The sequence below is a fragment of the Rhea pennata genome, chromosome 2, assembly GCF_028389875.1.
Source record: "Rhea pennata isolate bPtePen1 chromosome 2, bPtePen1.pri, whole genome shotgun sequence".
In the NCBI taxonomy this organism is placed as follows: Eukaryota; Metazoa; Chordata; class Aves; order Rheiformes; family Rheidae; genus Rhea; species Rhea pennata.
In genome coordinates, this window is record NC_084664.1 from 33,194,464 (window position 1) to 33,208,981 (window position 14,518).

Genomic DNA, 14,518 nt, shown 5'->3' on the forward strand with positions numbered 1-14,518 from the left:
TTCTTACCAATAGAATTGTTTATATAAGATTTTGCAGTTGTTTACTTTATACTAATGACTGACAGAAATACAAGAGAATTAATAAATGCTCAGTTAATTAGATGTTAGAAGATCCAATTGGCATTTCCTATTAAAAGTTTTTTTTTTTTCAAAAGAACCTTTGTATTAGTTCTTTTTCTAGTGAATTTATTAGTAGACCTCTAAGTGAAATGGATATAACACTAGTACTCTGAACCTGTTAACTGACTTTCATGTATATCATGCTACAAAGTTTGAATCTAATGGATTTAAAAGAAAAGAAAGATACAGTTTATATTTTACTTCATGGCAGAAATATCTGACTCTTAAATATCTCCAATATGTAACAATTACTTCTTTTCTTCTCTAAGGCCATGAATTTTCAAGGGCGATTAAAGTTTCTCCATGGACAAAACAAGAAAGGGAAGGATGGTGCTGCTTTGTCTCCTCAGCTTGCGCTATTTGCAGTAGCTACTCCTCTGCAGCCACCATCTATCCTTGAGATACGAACCAAAAACTTCATCTTCAGAACTAAACACAAACTGGATTTCACGCCTACTGGCTGTGATGCAAAGTAGGTGTAAATTCTTCTGCATAGAACTTTACTTATTTACTGGTGAGATAGGTTTCAAATATGAAATATAAAGCTGGTTACTGTTTCAATCAATACTGATAGTTGTTTAGGATCTGTTTGGATTTTTCTCCTCACCCTTGCTAGTTAATAAATGGAGATGGGATTGTTTTAGTGTACTTCCTTGAAAATTCGTATTGCTTTCTGTCTCTAGACCATTAAAAAAAAACCCAAAGAGACAAACCCCAGACTGTTATCCTACAGTAACAGAATGCTAATGAATTAGGGAAGGAGAAAAGTTTGATGTTTTGATCTGGGTGAAATTCAGTCTTTAGAACTTACAGAAAAGTTTTGATTCTGTCCTACATGCCTGTTTTCTCCTTCAGTTCAAATAGCTGTAAGATACAATGGAAATGGAATTGATTAAATTAAACAAATGAAGTCCTCTTTTATACTGTGACTTTGACTCATTTCCAAACCATTCTTTTCCTTTATAAAAACTGGAAACACTACCATGTTACTAGATCTACATAATACAACTGTGCATCAACATGGCAAGAAGCCCATTAAGATGCTTCCTTATGTAGAAGAAAAGCCTCTGGCCTCCTTCCTTCCTTCTTCCCTCCCTTTTGACTGACAATCAGTTTCCAGTGTGTGTTTTCTTTCAGTCAGATATCTCATGTGGATTTCCATACCTACTTACAGAATAACATGGAGTTGAATTACTACTGAGTGTCTTGTCTACTGATAAACCAAAATGCTTTTCTTGGGTTATATAAACTCATATCAGTAGAAGTTGTTAACAAAATGTTGTCACAGCCTTTTTTTCCCTCTTTTTGATTTTTTTCATTATGCCTTGCCTGAAGCCTTCAATTTTTGTTGTTTTAAACTTTTTCATGTTTTATTCTCCTTACTGTTTCCAACCTTTTTTGTCTGTCTTTGGATCCCCATTTCTTTCTTCCAACTCTGTTTCTTTTCTACTATTTCATTCTTTCTATTGTGTATCTCATAGTGCTCTCACCTATTCTTTTGAGTTCTTTCTCATCTCCCTGACCTCTAGTAAAGTACTCTTTTAGTCATATCTGACCCTCATAGCTATTGCATGTAATCCTCATAGGACAAGTGAAATTAATTTTTGCTGGAACTTTGAGATGCTCAGGTGAGCAGATGCTCAGGCTGACATGAAGTGGAAGGGATGGCTCATGCTTTTTAAGCAGCAAAATGAGGTCTAAAATATCCATTACTTATTTAAAGGAGCAGGTGTAGACTTATGCAGCAGAAAGAGAAGTGAATTGCAGCCTGATTGGCACAACTGAATTTCTGCCTCACACTTTGAGGGAAGGTGAGACATATCTTAGGCAAGCAAATTGCGTACAAACTCAGCAGCCCAAACCACTCAATAGCAAAAGAGATATAATTCTGTGATATACCTCTAAATCTAATTTTAATTTACAAACTAAGTAAATAAATAAATTAGTTGAGAAGGCTTAGGCTGCTACTTCGTTCTACATACAAGCACCTACAGGTACATGCTATGAAATAGGGCAAAGTGAATAGTATCTTTCATTGCAACAAACAGGCTGCCCGTTTGCCGTAGCCAAATAAGTGGTCAATAATATGATCATTAGTTCAAAAAATTGAATTATGAGCCTACTTTAACTGTTTACAACTGTTTTTGTAATGATCTAATAATTTTGCAAACCTATTTCCTTCAGGTCTTGAAGCCAACTTGGGGAACTAGTTAAAGTTTCATGATTTGTTCATACTTTTTCATTAGACCTCTCATACTTCTGCATACAATTAATGTTGCAAGAAAATGTTGTTCACATTTATATCTGAAATGTTTTAGCTGTAATTGTTTTGCTTGACATTCATTCTGTAAGTTGGTTCATCAACAGTGGTACAGTTTCTTGTTTTCACCTTCCAGAGGAAAGATTGTCCTGGGATATACTGAAGCAGAGCTGTGTATGAGAGGAACAGGATACCAGTTTATTCATGCAGCTGATATGCTTTATTGTGCAGAAAATCATGTCAGAAGTAAGTTTCATTCTCTAGCAAAGGCTGAAAAAGAAAAGCGTGAGTTATATTTGTACTGAATAATAATATGAAACACTTTAAAAATTGAGTCACTAACAAAAAAATACCATTGATTTTATGTCACCTTTCACTCCTTATAAATATTTTTTCATCCACTATAAATGCTTAATATTCCTATCTAGACCCTTTTAGTTTAAACATCCTAATTTCTGTTACATCTTGCTCTTTTCACAGAATCACAGAATGGTTGAGGTTGGAGGGACCTCTGGAGATCATCTAGTCCAACCCTGCTGCTCAAGCAGGGTCACCTAGAGCATGTTAGACAGGGTTGCATCCAGGCGGGTTTTGAATATCTCCAGATTAGGAGACTCCACAACCTCTCTGGGCAACCTGGTCCAGGGCTCTGTCACTCTCACAGTAAAGTTTTTTCTTGTATTCAGGTGGAACTTCCCGTGTTTCAGTTTGTGCCTATTGCCTCTTGTCCTATTGCTGGGCACTACTGAAATGAGTCTGGCCCCATCCAGATTCATCTTCTTGCTTCCTTCTCTGCATAACCCAACTTCTGCTATACCAACAACTTCCTTTTGGGCAAAGAGACTATTTTTAAGATAGCTTTCCTGTTGGAAGAAAAATAAAGCATTTTCTTTTGATCTCAGTGTAAGATTTTTAACAAAAATTAACCACTGAATTAGCATGCTTGTGTCCTAAAAACTTCTGTTACTGAGTCCTGGTAGCTTAATTTTGTTTAAGTAACAATTTAAGGAGAGAATTATAATGTTTCAAGCTAATAACGAAATAAGTATCAGCTTTTTGATGTATAACTATTTGGTAGTCTTTTTTTTTTTCTTTTCTTTTTTTGTTGCTTGTAACATATATGTCTTTGGAAGTTGAAAGAACATCCTCAGGATATTTTGATGGTGCTTCTTATTTATTGACTTCTCTTGAAAAATATGTTCAATTTCTTCTGTCTCCTTATTTACAATTAAATAAATCTCAATAGCTTAGCTCTTAATGTATATTAAGCAGATATTTTATTTCAGGGATAGCTTAATCACTTTTGTCCCATATAAACAAGGACTAGAAGTAATGACAACAGACGAAACTAAAAGTTTCAGTAGTGTATCAGATTTGGAGTTTATTACAGAACAAATAAATAAATAAAAGGAAAAGAGAGAAGAGTTTGCAGAACAGGATATATTGAAGGTTTACTCCATTTTAAACTGTTTTTCTCTAGTGGTGCTAAATTAAAAAAAGAAGTCTCACTTTAATGATGATTATTCCATTAGGATACTTAAACTTTCCTTCTGTATTTTATTTCTTCTTTGTCTAGAAATACAACAGATTCAGCAATGCAGAACTAAAATGACAGTATGCATGTAAAGCATTGCCTGTGATGTGATAGAAAGCAGGAGTGGAAAATGCCTTTTGTAATACCTCTAAGTTAATCGTCAGAATGTGAAAGAACTTATATTAAGAATTAATGTATTTTCTAATTGTCTAAACGGTAGTCACTTTTCAGCTGTAAAAGAAATTTTGGCTTTTGTAATTTACATGTTCTAATATTTAATAACTTCTGCTATTGCAGAAATAATGAATAAAATTATTTATAAGATATTGCCATTCTGTAGTGGATCTTGCAGCTAATTATAATTTTTGGCTTTTCTATTTACCAGTAATGAGACATCCTTAAAAGTGATCGATCTTTCTGTTTTACTAGGAATAAGATAGAGCTGCACCAAAATGGAATAACTGAGGACGTGAGATTGTGAAATTGCTCTATAAATATGCCAGTTTTTCCTATTTTTGTTTGCTGGATGCTAAACAGTATGTTTGCTCTTTATTAACTCTAGTGATGAAGACTGGAGAGAGTGGAATGACTGTGTTTAGGCTTCTAACCAAAGAAAATCGATGGGCCTGGGTTCAAGCAAATGCACGACTTGTGTACAAAAATGGAAGACCAGATTACATCATTGCCACACAGAGACCTCTTACGTAAGTCATCACTGCATAAAGAAGTATATTTAAAAAACTGAAGCCTGTCAGTTGATCTTGTTGATTTTCGGAAATGATTGGTTTATTTTTAAATAAACTCTCTTTAAACCTTGAACTCTGAAAGAGATTTTCATTTGCTAATAAATACTGAAAAGAGGTTTTGCCATTTTAGTATCTACCTATGTGGCACAGTCCTCCCTTATGTGTAAAGCTTCTGATATTTTAATTCTTAGCAAGAGTAGTGTTACAAACACCGAGTTATTCCATCCAACTTATTTTTAATTCAGTGCCCCGATTAGCAAAAATTAAGAAATCTAACTTCAGTTGTGTAGAGAAACAACATTTAACATATAGAGATTAAGTTCTTTATGGCCCTGAATTGAATTCCAAATTATGTAAAATTAATCATTATTATACAAATTAATTTTTTTTTTTTTTCTGGAGGGTTTGTGAAAGGGAGAAATGTAGATATTTCAGTACTGAAGTATTCATTTACTTGCCATGTCAGGCAATTACAATGCACGGAACAAAGCCCACTTACGTTCATTTCAGCTCATAATATGCAGAAAATGGTGTATGCTATCTAGGTTTAATTACAAATGTAATACATAAGGGTGGTGTTACAGTCATAAGCTACTTATATTGTAAGCTGCCTCCTGGTTTTACTCAACCGAGTTGAACTGAAATAGCTAGGAATTTGAAAAATGCCTACAGATAGTATGAGGGTTTGGGGGGTTTGTTTGTTTTTACATTAATTTCAAGGGACAAAAAATTACTGTAATTATTATAATTGCTGTAATACTGCAGTGTTACGCCATATTTTTGATTTGTCTTCAGAGATGAAGAGGGAGTAGAACATCTACAGAAGCGTAACATGAAGTTGCCCTTTATGTTTGCCACTGGTGAGGCTGTGTTATATGAGGTAACTTTCCCTATGTCGAGCCTTATGGATGCTTCTCAGACAAAGAATAAAAGTATCATGGGAAAAGGAGCTGCTGCCAAAGCTACGCTACACAAAGATTCTGTGGATCCAAGCTCCCTTCTAGGTGCCATGTTAAGGCAAGATGAGTCTGTTTATCTCTGCCCTCCAGCATCAAATAAACTTTCCTTTGAGCGGAACTTCTTTACAGACACCAAGGATGAACTGGGCAATGTGATTAGTGGTGACTGGCCAGATAATCTCTTACCTGCTGGAAACCACAACATTCTGAAACAGGAGCTAATGGAGTGTTCTCAAGACAGTAATATGCTACTTCCCGAAGACAGTGCAGCACTCTTTCAAGATAATAAAACCAGTGATTTGTACAGCATCATGAAGAATCTGGGTATTGACTTTGAAGACCTAAAATATATTCAGCAGGATGAGGAGTTTTTTAAAACTGAATTCTCTGGTGTGGACGATATTGGAGACATCGATATAACTGATGAAATTCTGACTTATGTTCAGGATTCCTTAAATAATAAGTCTGATTTCTTATATTCAGGTGAACAGCAACAGCCTCTGGTCCAGAATGCTGGTTGTTTGGTACAGCAAGAATTTGATCAGCATCAACTTCATCAGCACCAGAAACAGCTTGTGGAGCAACAGCAGCAGCAACAGCAGCAGCTGTGTCAAAAGATGAAGCATATGCAAGTCAACGGGATGTTCACAAATTGGAGCTCTGGCAACAGTATGCCTCTTAGCTGCTCCCAACAGCAGCCTGAGCAATATGTATTTCCTGGCATGCATGCCACTGCTCCAGAGTTCTCTTACAAATCAGAAGTAAACACTGCACCTTATGCATGTAGGCAAGAGTTTATTCCTTACAAACAGTCCACACCTATGATGCCACAGCTTCCTAATTTTCCCCAAATGGATTTCCCTGTAGCAGGTTTTGACAGAACAGCCTATTCTGCTTCTTCCAACTTTGAGGATTTTGTCAGTTGTTTGCAACAAGTCCCTGAAAATCAAGACTGTGGAATAAACTCTGAATCTGTTATGCTAACTCCTCAAACGTGCTATGCAGGCGCTGTGTCTATGTACCAGTGCACACAAGAAGCACAGCCCAACTGCGTAGATCAAATGCAGTACGATCCAATGATGGCAAGTCAACAAGTATTGTTGAACAAGGTATGGTAAAGTGTCATTATATTGCTTTCATTTTAAATCAGTTTTTTTGAATGGCTTTTGGGGTACAGAATTTGTTATAGCTGAATCACTGGGTTTGAAACTGATACCTTAGCAGTGAGTAAATGTTCCTACTTCATTTGTTCATTAGATTGAAGAAAGTTGCATTTCGTCATGTCCTTATGTAGATGTGGCCACATCCTGGTAGTTTTAAGAATTGTCACCTCTCTTTGGCAGTATTATACTCAAACAACACAGTGAGACAACTAGTTGTCTATAAATTTTCTCAGTACAAGATAGGAGCACCAGGAAAGCAGGTTGGTCAGAATCTTAGAATTTGCTTATGTGAATTTTGTAGAGGAATGGAATGATGTCAGTACTATTGTATGGCAGATTTATTTTCATGAAATATGTTTTACGATACCAGAAAAATCTCTATTTTTTAAAATGTTACAACAGTCTCTAGCTACTCAGATTCTTAGAAGATTTTAGAATTATTTTAAGTATCTGATTGTAACATTGCATAATTTGCATGAAATATTATGAAGTATTGCATTTATACACGTGACAATACTGCAGAAGTATTTTCATAACATGGCTGTAAACAAAGGTCAGCTTGTTCCTCAAGCTTCTGTTTAAATTATATCTACTGAAAGTGAAAGAGAGAGAGAGAATTATATCCACAGCGGAGAAGTTGAGCCTTTTTCATATTGTACTGAGGGGAACGCACAACAAAAGCCATAGAAAACAGAGGAGCATGGCCTTACTATGAACTGCAGGTTTTAGTACAGTTCTTCATAGGTAGAATTAATTTAGAAATAAAAACTTCAATCACTAAGGGAACTCCTAATTTAGAATAAAGTGTGTTGAAGTACTTTAAATTGTATTTCTATTAATGCTGCTCAAGTACAGAGATGCTATTCTTTTTTTTTCCCTCTGAAGAGTTTATGTTCAAAGTACTGATCCTACAAATGCTTATGCATGTGCATAAGCATTTACGGAATTAAAGTATTAATTGGCATTTAACCTACACAAGACAGAGCTGAGGAATGCAAACAGAGCACATACTTTTTTTTTTTTTTTGGTATGTATAATGACAAATACAAAACAAATCCTTTTTAAAAAACTGTTTTACTAGTGAAAAAAATAAAATTACACAATTACTAAAGTTCAATATAATACAGTTCAGCAAGATTATTGGCTTCTGCCTGAGTGTCCAAGGACTGAAATAGCATGAAGTTACTTTGGCAAAGTACAGTGAGGAAGCTTGCACAGCACTTGGCTGTACTGTGCCTGGCTGTGGTCAGTGCTATTAATCCTTCAGTCTTTGATAATAGGGTTGAAAAGTATTTCCGGGGTCAGCCAAGTTCATCCCTGTTATAGCACAGAATTGGTCTTTGCACAAGATCTATAGTAGTGTAGCTCGTATGTTTTGAACTGCAAGCCCTTAAGTTATTGCATTTTCTACTTTTTAATGGTTGATTTAAAATAGATAATTTTGTTTTTATGCTGCCTTAATCATTTTGTTATGCCTACTTTGCTGCCTTTTCTTGATTACTTCTTCTCATCTATCTGTAAAAAGGCTTACTAACTAAAACAACATCTCTACATGCAATAAATGAATAAATTAATTACTTTGTTCTTACTAGAATGTTATGCTGCAGTAATAATGTTGCTTTTAGCTTGGTTGTCAGAAAAAATGAACAAAGGTCGCTTGTGAAAAATTATTCTTCCTTAAACCATTTCAAGGCACATTCAGCCCCTTCTGCTACGGTTGCCCATGCAGTATGTATCTGAACAGCGTTGCATGGGGAGAAGCCTGGTGCAGAAGTGATGTTACACTTGTCCATGTTAGGTCTCCTTTACCTCTGAAGAGAACTGCTGAATGTTTGTCCAAAGGCACTTAAAGGAACAACATGTTTCTTTGTGTGATAAGGAAGGATTTTCTACCTGCCCTTTTTCTGAAAGTGTAATCACAGATAGCTGATAGCTGTTTTCGAGTCCTTTCGAGTCCAAAACCTATTTATGCAAAATGGGGGGAGCACTGGGGAAGGAAGAGGCTAATTGTTTCTAGACCAAATAGCACTGACTTTTGCAGCCCATATTGCTACATACTGTTCGCATGATTAAAAAAAAACAAACAAAAAAACAACAAAAAAAACTCTTGTATCAGACTGTTTTGAACTGTAGTTGCATCTGCCAGTTAACATTTATATAGATTCAGGACAAAGTAAGGCACCGGTGTAAACCAGTGAAAATAATGTTATATTTAAAAATCTTTTAATCTAGAAATTTGTTTTCATTTTACCCAGAAATGTCATTGCTCCAAGGAGAGATCGGCCCCTATTTTTGTATATGCTTTTGGTGCTGAGATTGTATTTAGTCTTGTATCAGAGGAGTCAGAGATATTTAAAATATATGAACCTGAAGGAACTGGCTAAGTCAAAAGTATCATTACTGCACTTGAGGTTCTAATCTTGTAAAATAGCCTCTATGCCAAAGCCAAAGTGGTAAACAGTATACGTTTGTTTATTGTAAATGGAGAGAAGTACCACTACTTATGGTAATAAAATTATCAAGGTTTTATTTCCATTAAGGATGTGATTAAGTAAATCAGATATTACTGTTCTGAGCCTCCATTCACACAGCCAAACCGAAGCAGGGCATTCTTTGACTGGACTTAGCATCCTGGCATCTCAATCAGTTAGAGGCTATAGAGTCTGGTTAGAGGATAGACGTCTGTAACATGAGTCATAATTCCTATCCTTTTATCATCCTTCCAACCCCAGTTGGTTTGCATGTGAAAAGACGGAGGGATTAGAAAGCCAGAAGGGCCCGTTGTGATTATCTGGCTTGACCTTCTGCCTAACTTGTAATTCATCTGTTTTACCTAAACTAATTCCTACTGAACTCGTGCATCTGTGGTAGGACAACAGCCAATGTTGGCTAAATATATTTTTAGAGATGGAGGGAGTAGAAATTCCTTTTATAAATTGTTTGTTTGTTTAAGATCAGTGTTGCTTTAATAAACAGGAGAAAACCTTCGCCAATTAGGAATTAGGAGAGTCTATGCAGAGAACTTTGTTATAAATTTTAATTAGTGTGCCCATCTTATTAATGAAGAATATTGAAATAATCTAGTTCCGAAGGAGGAGCTGTTGGAAGTTACCCTAGCTTGTGTTATCCTATCTATCTTTTAATAGTATGCAACATTTTTAGATTAAAAACATATAATTCGCATGGCTATAGTCGAGATATTAAAAAAATGGAAGAAAAGTAACTATGCTCAGTTATAGTCAAATTTTAAAGATCTGGCTAGAATCAAAAAAAAAGGTTCCAATATGATGGATAAATGAATATATAATATGTGTTTTAAGGAAGAATCTTGAATGAGTGAATACTTCCAATAAAAGCTACTCCTGAAGAAATGATGGAGATGTTTAAAATGTTTTGTTTTATTTTCTTTGCATGACTGAGTGGAATATTTTGTAGATAATGCAAGTTTTCCATAGCATGACAGGAAGCATTACATCAGTTGATTAAAATAATCCTACGAACAATTATGTCAAGGCTGATGAAAGCCATTCATTGCTCTTGCTTGGCTTTGTCAATGTGAAGATCATTTGCTGAAAAAGCCCACCCTAAGAACGCTCGGCCTCTGGATGGAGTGCAGTCACTTCAGTGTACAAAGAGGGCTGAACATGCCTTTGTGGAAGAACTGTGAAGTCTGGATCCCATTGCAGACATTAAAACTTGCAAATAGGTGGCTTTTAAATGTAACAGCTGGAAGAGTAAATTAGAAGTATTCAGACTGTACTTTCTACAAATGAAGACTATCTTATGTTTTAGATTCTGACTACATAATGTTTCTTTCATTAGCTAGAAGTAGAAATTACCACCGACTTTAAGAAGGGTAGGTTTCAGTGGTGATTCGGACCTCACTTTAAACCAATTAATTTTGCATCATTTATCTAAAAAAAAAAAAAAAAAAAAAAAAAAAAAAAAAAAAAAAACTTTAAAGCTGTTCATTATATCTGAAGGTAATCTCATCCAAACTATGTGTTTAAGAAGATATTTAAAAACTTCAAAATTAATCAGTTGCGCATACTAACCTTTTATATTGTCTTTTCCCCCCAGTTCCAAAATGGTTTCAATGGAGGAAATGTAAATGAAGCATATCCCTCTCAGTTAGATGTGATCAGTAATACGCAGACTGCCACACATCTTCAGCCTCTTCATCATCCGACAGAACCCAGATCCTTCTCAGATTTGGCATCTAGTGGATTTATGTAATTCAGATCTAGAGTTCCATCTGTGATTTTGTCTGGGCATCAGGCTGCTCTGAGGAAAAGCTTGATAAGTCCACCTTTGAACATTGGGCTTTAACAGCTAAATTACCTATTGAGAAGTTGAGGTTGGTTGCACTATATATACTGGTAGGATATGTAATCCAAGACCTAATTTTTTAGGGTGACAGATGGAATGAAAATTTTTTGACTAAAAGTGTGCATGTGCTGTTTTCCATCAGACTGACTGTGTCATTGCAGTATGGATTGCATATGTACTACATACTAAGTCATGCTACGCAACATAAGATAAGGCAAATGGTTTTGTTGTTTAGAAAAATAATTGGGCACTTTACAAATAGCATCAATGGCACAAGGAAGATGATTTCACACTTGGATTAATTATTTCCAGACTTTATTTAAAAAAAAAAACTCTGAAATCATAAGAATCAAAAGCACTTAATTTTACTGTGTACTAAGCTCTTTAATCACTTATTTTGTATTTAAATCCTTTTGTTTTAAGTCTCCATTTCTAGCACTTTAATAGAAGGCTTAACACAAGGATATGATATGCAACTTCAGGTTTTCTATGAAACAAATCCTTTGCATTCCTCCTTATATTGTCAACCTTAAGTGCCTCACAATTTAGCCACCTTCTTTCTGAAGGGAGCTTATTTAAAAAAAAACTCACCATTAATGTCATCTGTATTATGTGAACTTTTATGTAACATCTGCAGTGCTACTGGCTGTATCTTTTTTTCCTAAAGATAATTTGTTAGAGTTTTACTTTATCTGTGGATTTGTTACGCTATTATCTGAAGTTTTTAATGTTCTAAATTTAGTTCAGCTAAGGAGTTTTGGTTTATTCTGTACTGCTTTTCTGCTTTCTTCAGGTAATACAGGGTATATTAAAAAAGCAGATTTTGCTGAGGAGGAGGAACAGTTCCTCGGGATTAGTTTTAGGTTATTAATGCTGAAAAACATGTGCCTTATCTTGTGTTAAAACACTCATAATGTTCTCTAGAAATAATACAAGGCTGCTCTATGCAAATACTTTCATTAAAATGGATATTGAAAAGGATTGCATTTTAAATAAGGGGAAAAAGAGTCTCAATGGCAAGTAGTATTGAAGTTTACTTTTGTACAAAAAAAAATTGACACTGAGTCACATTTTGATTGGCTGCAGTTTTTAATGGTTGTGGTAGGGAAAGAGTCTGCTCTTGTAAAATATTATCCCTAGCAAATTGCACTGCAAAGGACAGAGAAGCTATTCTTTTTATGTATGTGGATCCACTTTAAAAGCTTTGTGCAAAATATGAAATTAAAAACTAGTTCATTAGAGAAATTCTCTGTGTAGTAAGAGGATTTTTGTAATTTTTATTTTCAAGAAGATCCCATCTGCAAAACATCATTCTGTTTTGTTTTGTTTTTTTTACCTGAGAGGATTGTTAGGATTTTAGACACCAATGTTTGGTGCAAAATAATAGTCTACATGAAAAATATAGAAATGTGTATATGTTCAAAATATTTCATATTTGTGCTGTATAGTACATATAAAATGTCTTTGTAAAATATTTTAAACCAGTTAATTCTAAAGTGTTACATCATTATATGTTAAGAACAATTTTATTGCGTTTGTTATATATAATATAAAATGGCAAGTAGCCAGTTTGTTTGAAACAGGCAAAAGTAAATTGGCTCCCTCCAGATGGTGTTAATATTGTATAATACATGGACAATCACTTAAAATTGGAATTCTTTCTTATTTGAAAAATGCTTTCTGTGAGGAAGAATGCATCTTCTCCCATTCCGTGATATAATATGCTAGGCCAAATTTCTAACTGATTTAGAACTTTTCAGATGAATGACTTCAACAGTTCTTTTATGTGAAAATTACTATATATGAAAGGGACATTAAGGAAGCAATTACTATTCAGGAAAACCCATAAAGAAGTTGTGGGTTTTAATACAAGGTTACTTCCTTCAACGTTTCGGATTTTGTTTTCAGTGCAAGACATCACTGAAAGATTTAATTAATATTATTTGAATTAATTTGTCATCCTAACACATTATAGTTAAGATCTTGTTTTAAAGCAATATCTGAAACATCTTCCATATGTAGTTAGTGTACCATGTATGAATTTTAACTTGAAAATTAGAAAAATGCTGTAAAACTGAAAGGTTCAAAGGGATAATGTATGTTCTACATGTCACAAACCAGTATATACCCTTTTTATGAGTTTAGTTAAACCAAATACATGTTGTTCTATCACTAAGTGCCAAGGAAGCAGGACTGTAACTGTGCTGCCCTTCTTACTGTAAACAAATTAGTTGTTTATATATAATATCAGTTTATTTTGTGCATTATCTTACCTGTACAAATTTGACTGTATTAGTGCACTCTTGATCTGCACCAAATTGTACCTAAAGTGCACAGATGTTTCTAAATTGGATCTCTATTAGCCCTTCAGGTCTCTTATAAGTAAGATATAACCCAGTGTTAATCAGTATTACTGTCCATTTTTGTACAAGGTTTCATAGCTTGTTTTTCTTTTCAGTTCTTTTCTTTAATTTGCTATGCCTGCACATACCATGCAATACATTTATTGTGTTAAGGTATGGTTTTGTAGCGCTCTTGCTGATCTTCAGTAAAGTTTGTAAAACATAATATATGGTAATAAAATAATCACTTGAATGTAGCTGAAATGTATGTTCTCTTACTGCATAAATGTTTGATTTCCGCAGTATACAGAGATATATTACTATACACTTGCTAATATCTTTTGAGAGCTCATCATCTATAATAGTTTACAAAACTGTTGTTACTTACATTGCTGTGGACTTTGCACTTCTCTGAATGCTAGATGCAAATACAATGTGTATAATTTAGAGTGTGAATGTGTATTCATCCATGGACTGACTATTTTCCTTTTATACTTGCATGAAAATGAGTTATTAATAAACATTGTAAATAGTAATCCACAAGTGGCAACTGGATTCAGTAAACATCCTGTTCCCAAGAAACTTGAGTTTAGAGAGCCCCAAATTTGTTGAGTAATGAATTTCTTAGAATAAGGCTACGCTTCCAAATGGAGAATAGACATAATTTCATAAAGTATTTGCTCTCAGAGGAGTGTAGGAATCAGTATTTCTCCTGAGGATAAGCAGACTAACCAATGCTTATTTAAAAATAGGAAACAAGATGGAAAACTAATTATTAAGTAAGTGTACTCTTGATGTTCTATTTACTTGACAGCATACATTTCTCAGTATTTCTGTCACTTACTCTCTGTGGCTTTGCTTTGAATTGGAAGACTTGACCCTGCTGTTTCTATGTTGTGTATTCAGCTCATTTTTAAGTGGCATTTCCCTCTTCTGTACATATAAAGGAAAGCTTGAATGATATATAAGAACAAAATGTATACTCTCTATTATACAAGGGAATATGCTACATTGATAGGCAAGAGTCTGTTCTGTTGTGCAGTACAAGTAATTAAACATGAGAAT

At 34.5% G+C, this 14,518-nt stretch overlaps 1 protein-coding gene across 1 annotated transcript in view; it reads left to right on the forward strand.

Moving 5' to 3' along the window:
- Positions 1–13,706, forward strand: part of AHR (aryl hydrocarbon receptor) — a 68,721-nt gene extending 55,015 nt beyond the window's left edge. The window contains exons 7-11 of the mRNA XM_062569194.1: positions 390–592; positions 2,517–2,626; positions 4,477–4,618; positions 5,456–6,728; positions 10,863–13,706. Of these exons, the coding sequence (XP_062425178.1) occupies positions 390–592; positions 2,517–2,626; positions 4,477–4,618; positions 5,456–6,728; positions 10,863–11,018 (1,884 nt within the window). The 3' untranslated portion in view covers positions 11,019–13,706. The remainder of the gene's footprint in view (positions 1–389; positions 593–2,516; positions 2,627–4,476; positions 4,619–5,455; positions 6,729–10,862) is intronic.
- Positions 13,707–14,518: the final 812 nt, after the last annotated feature.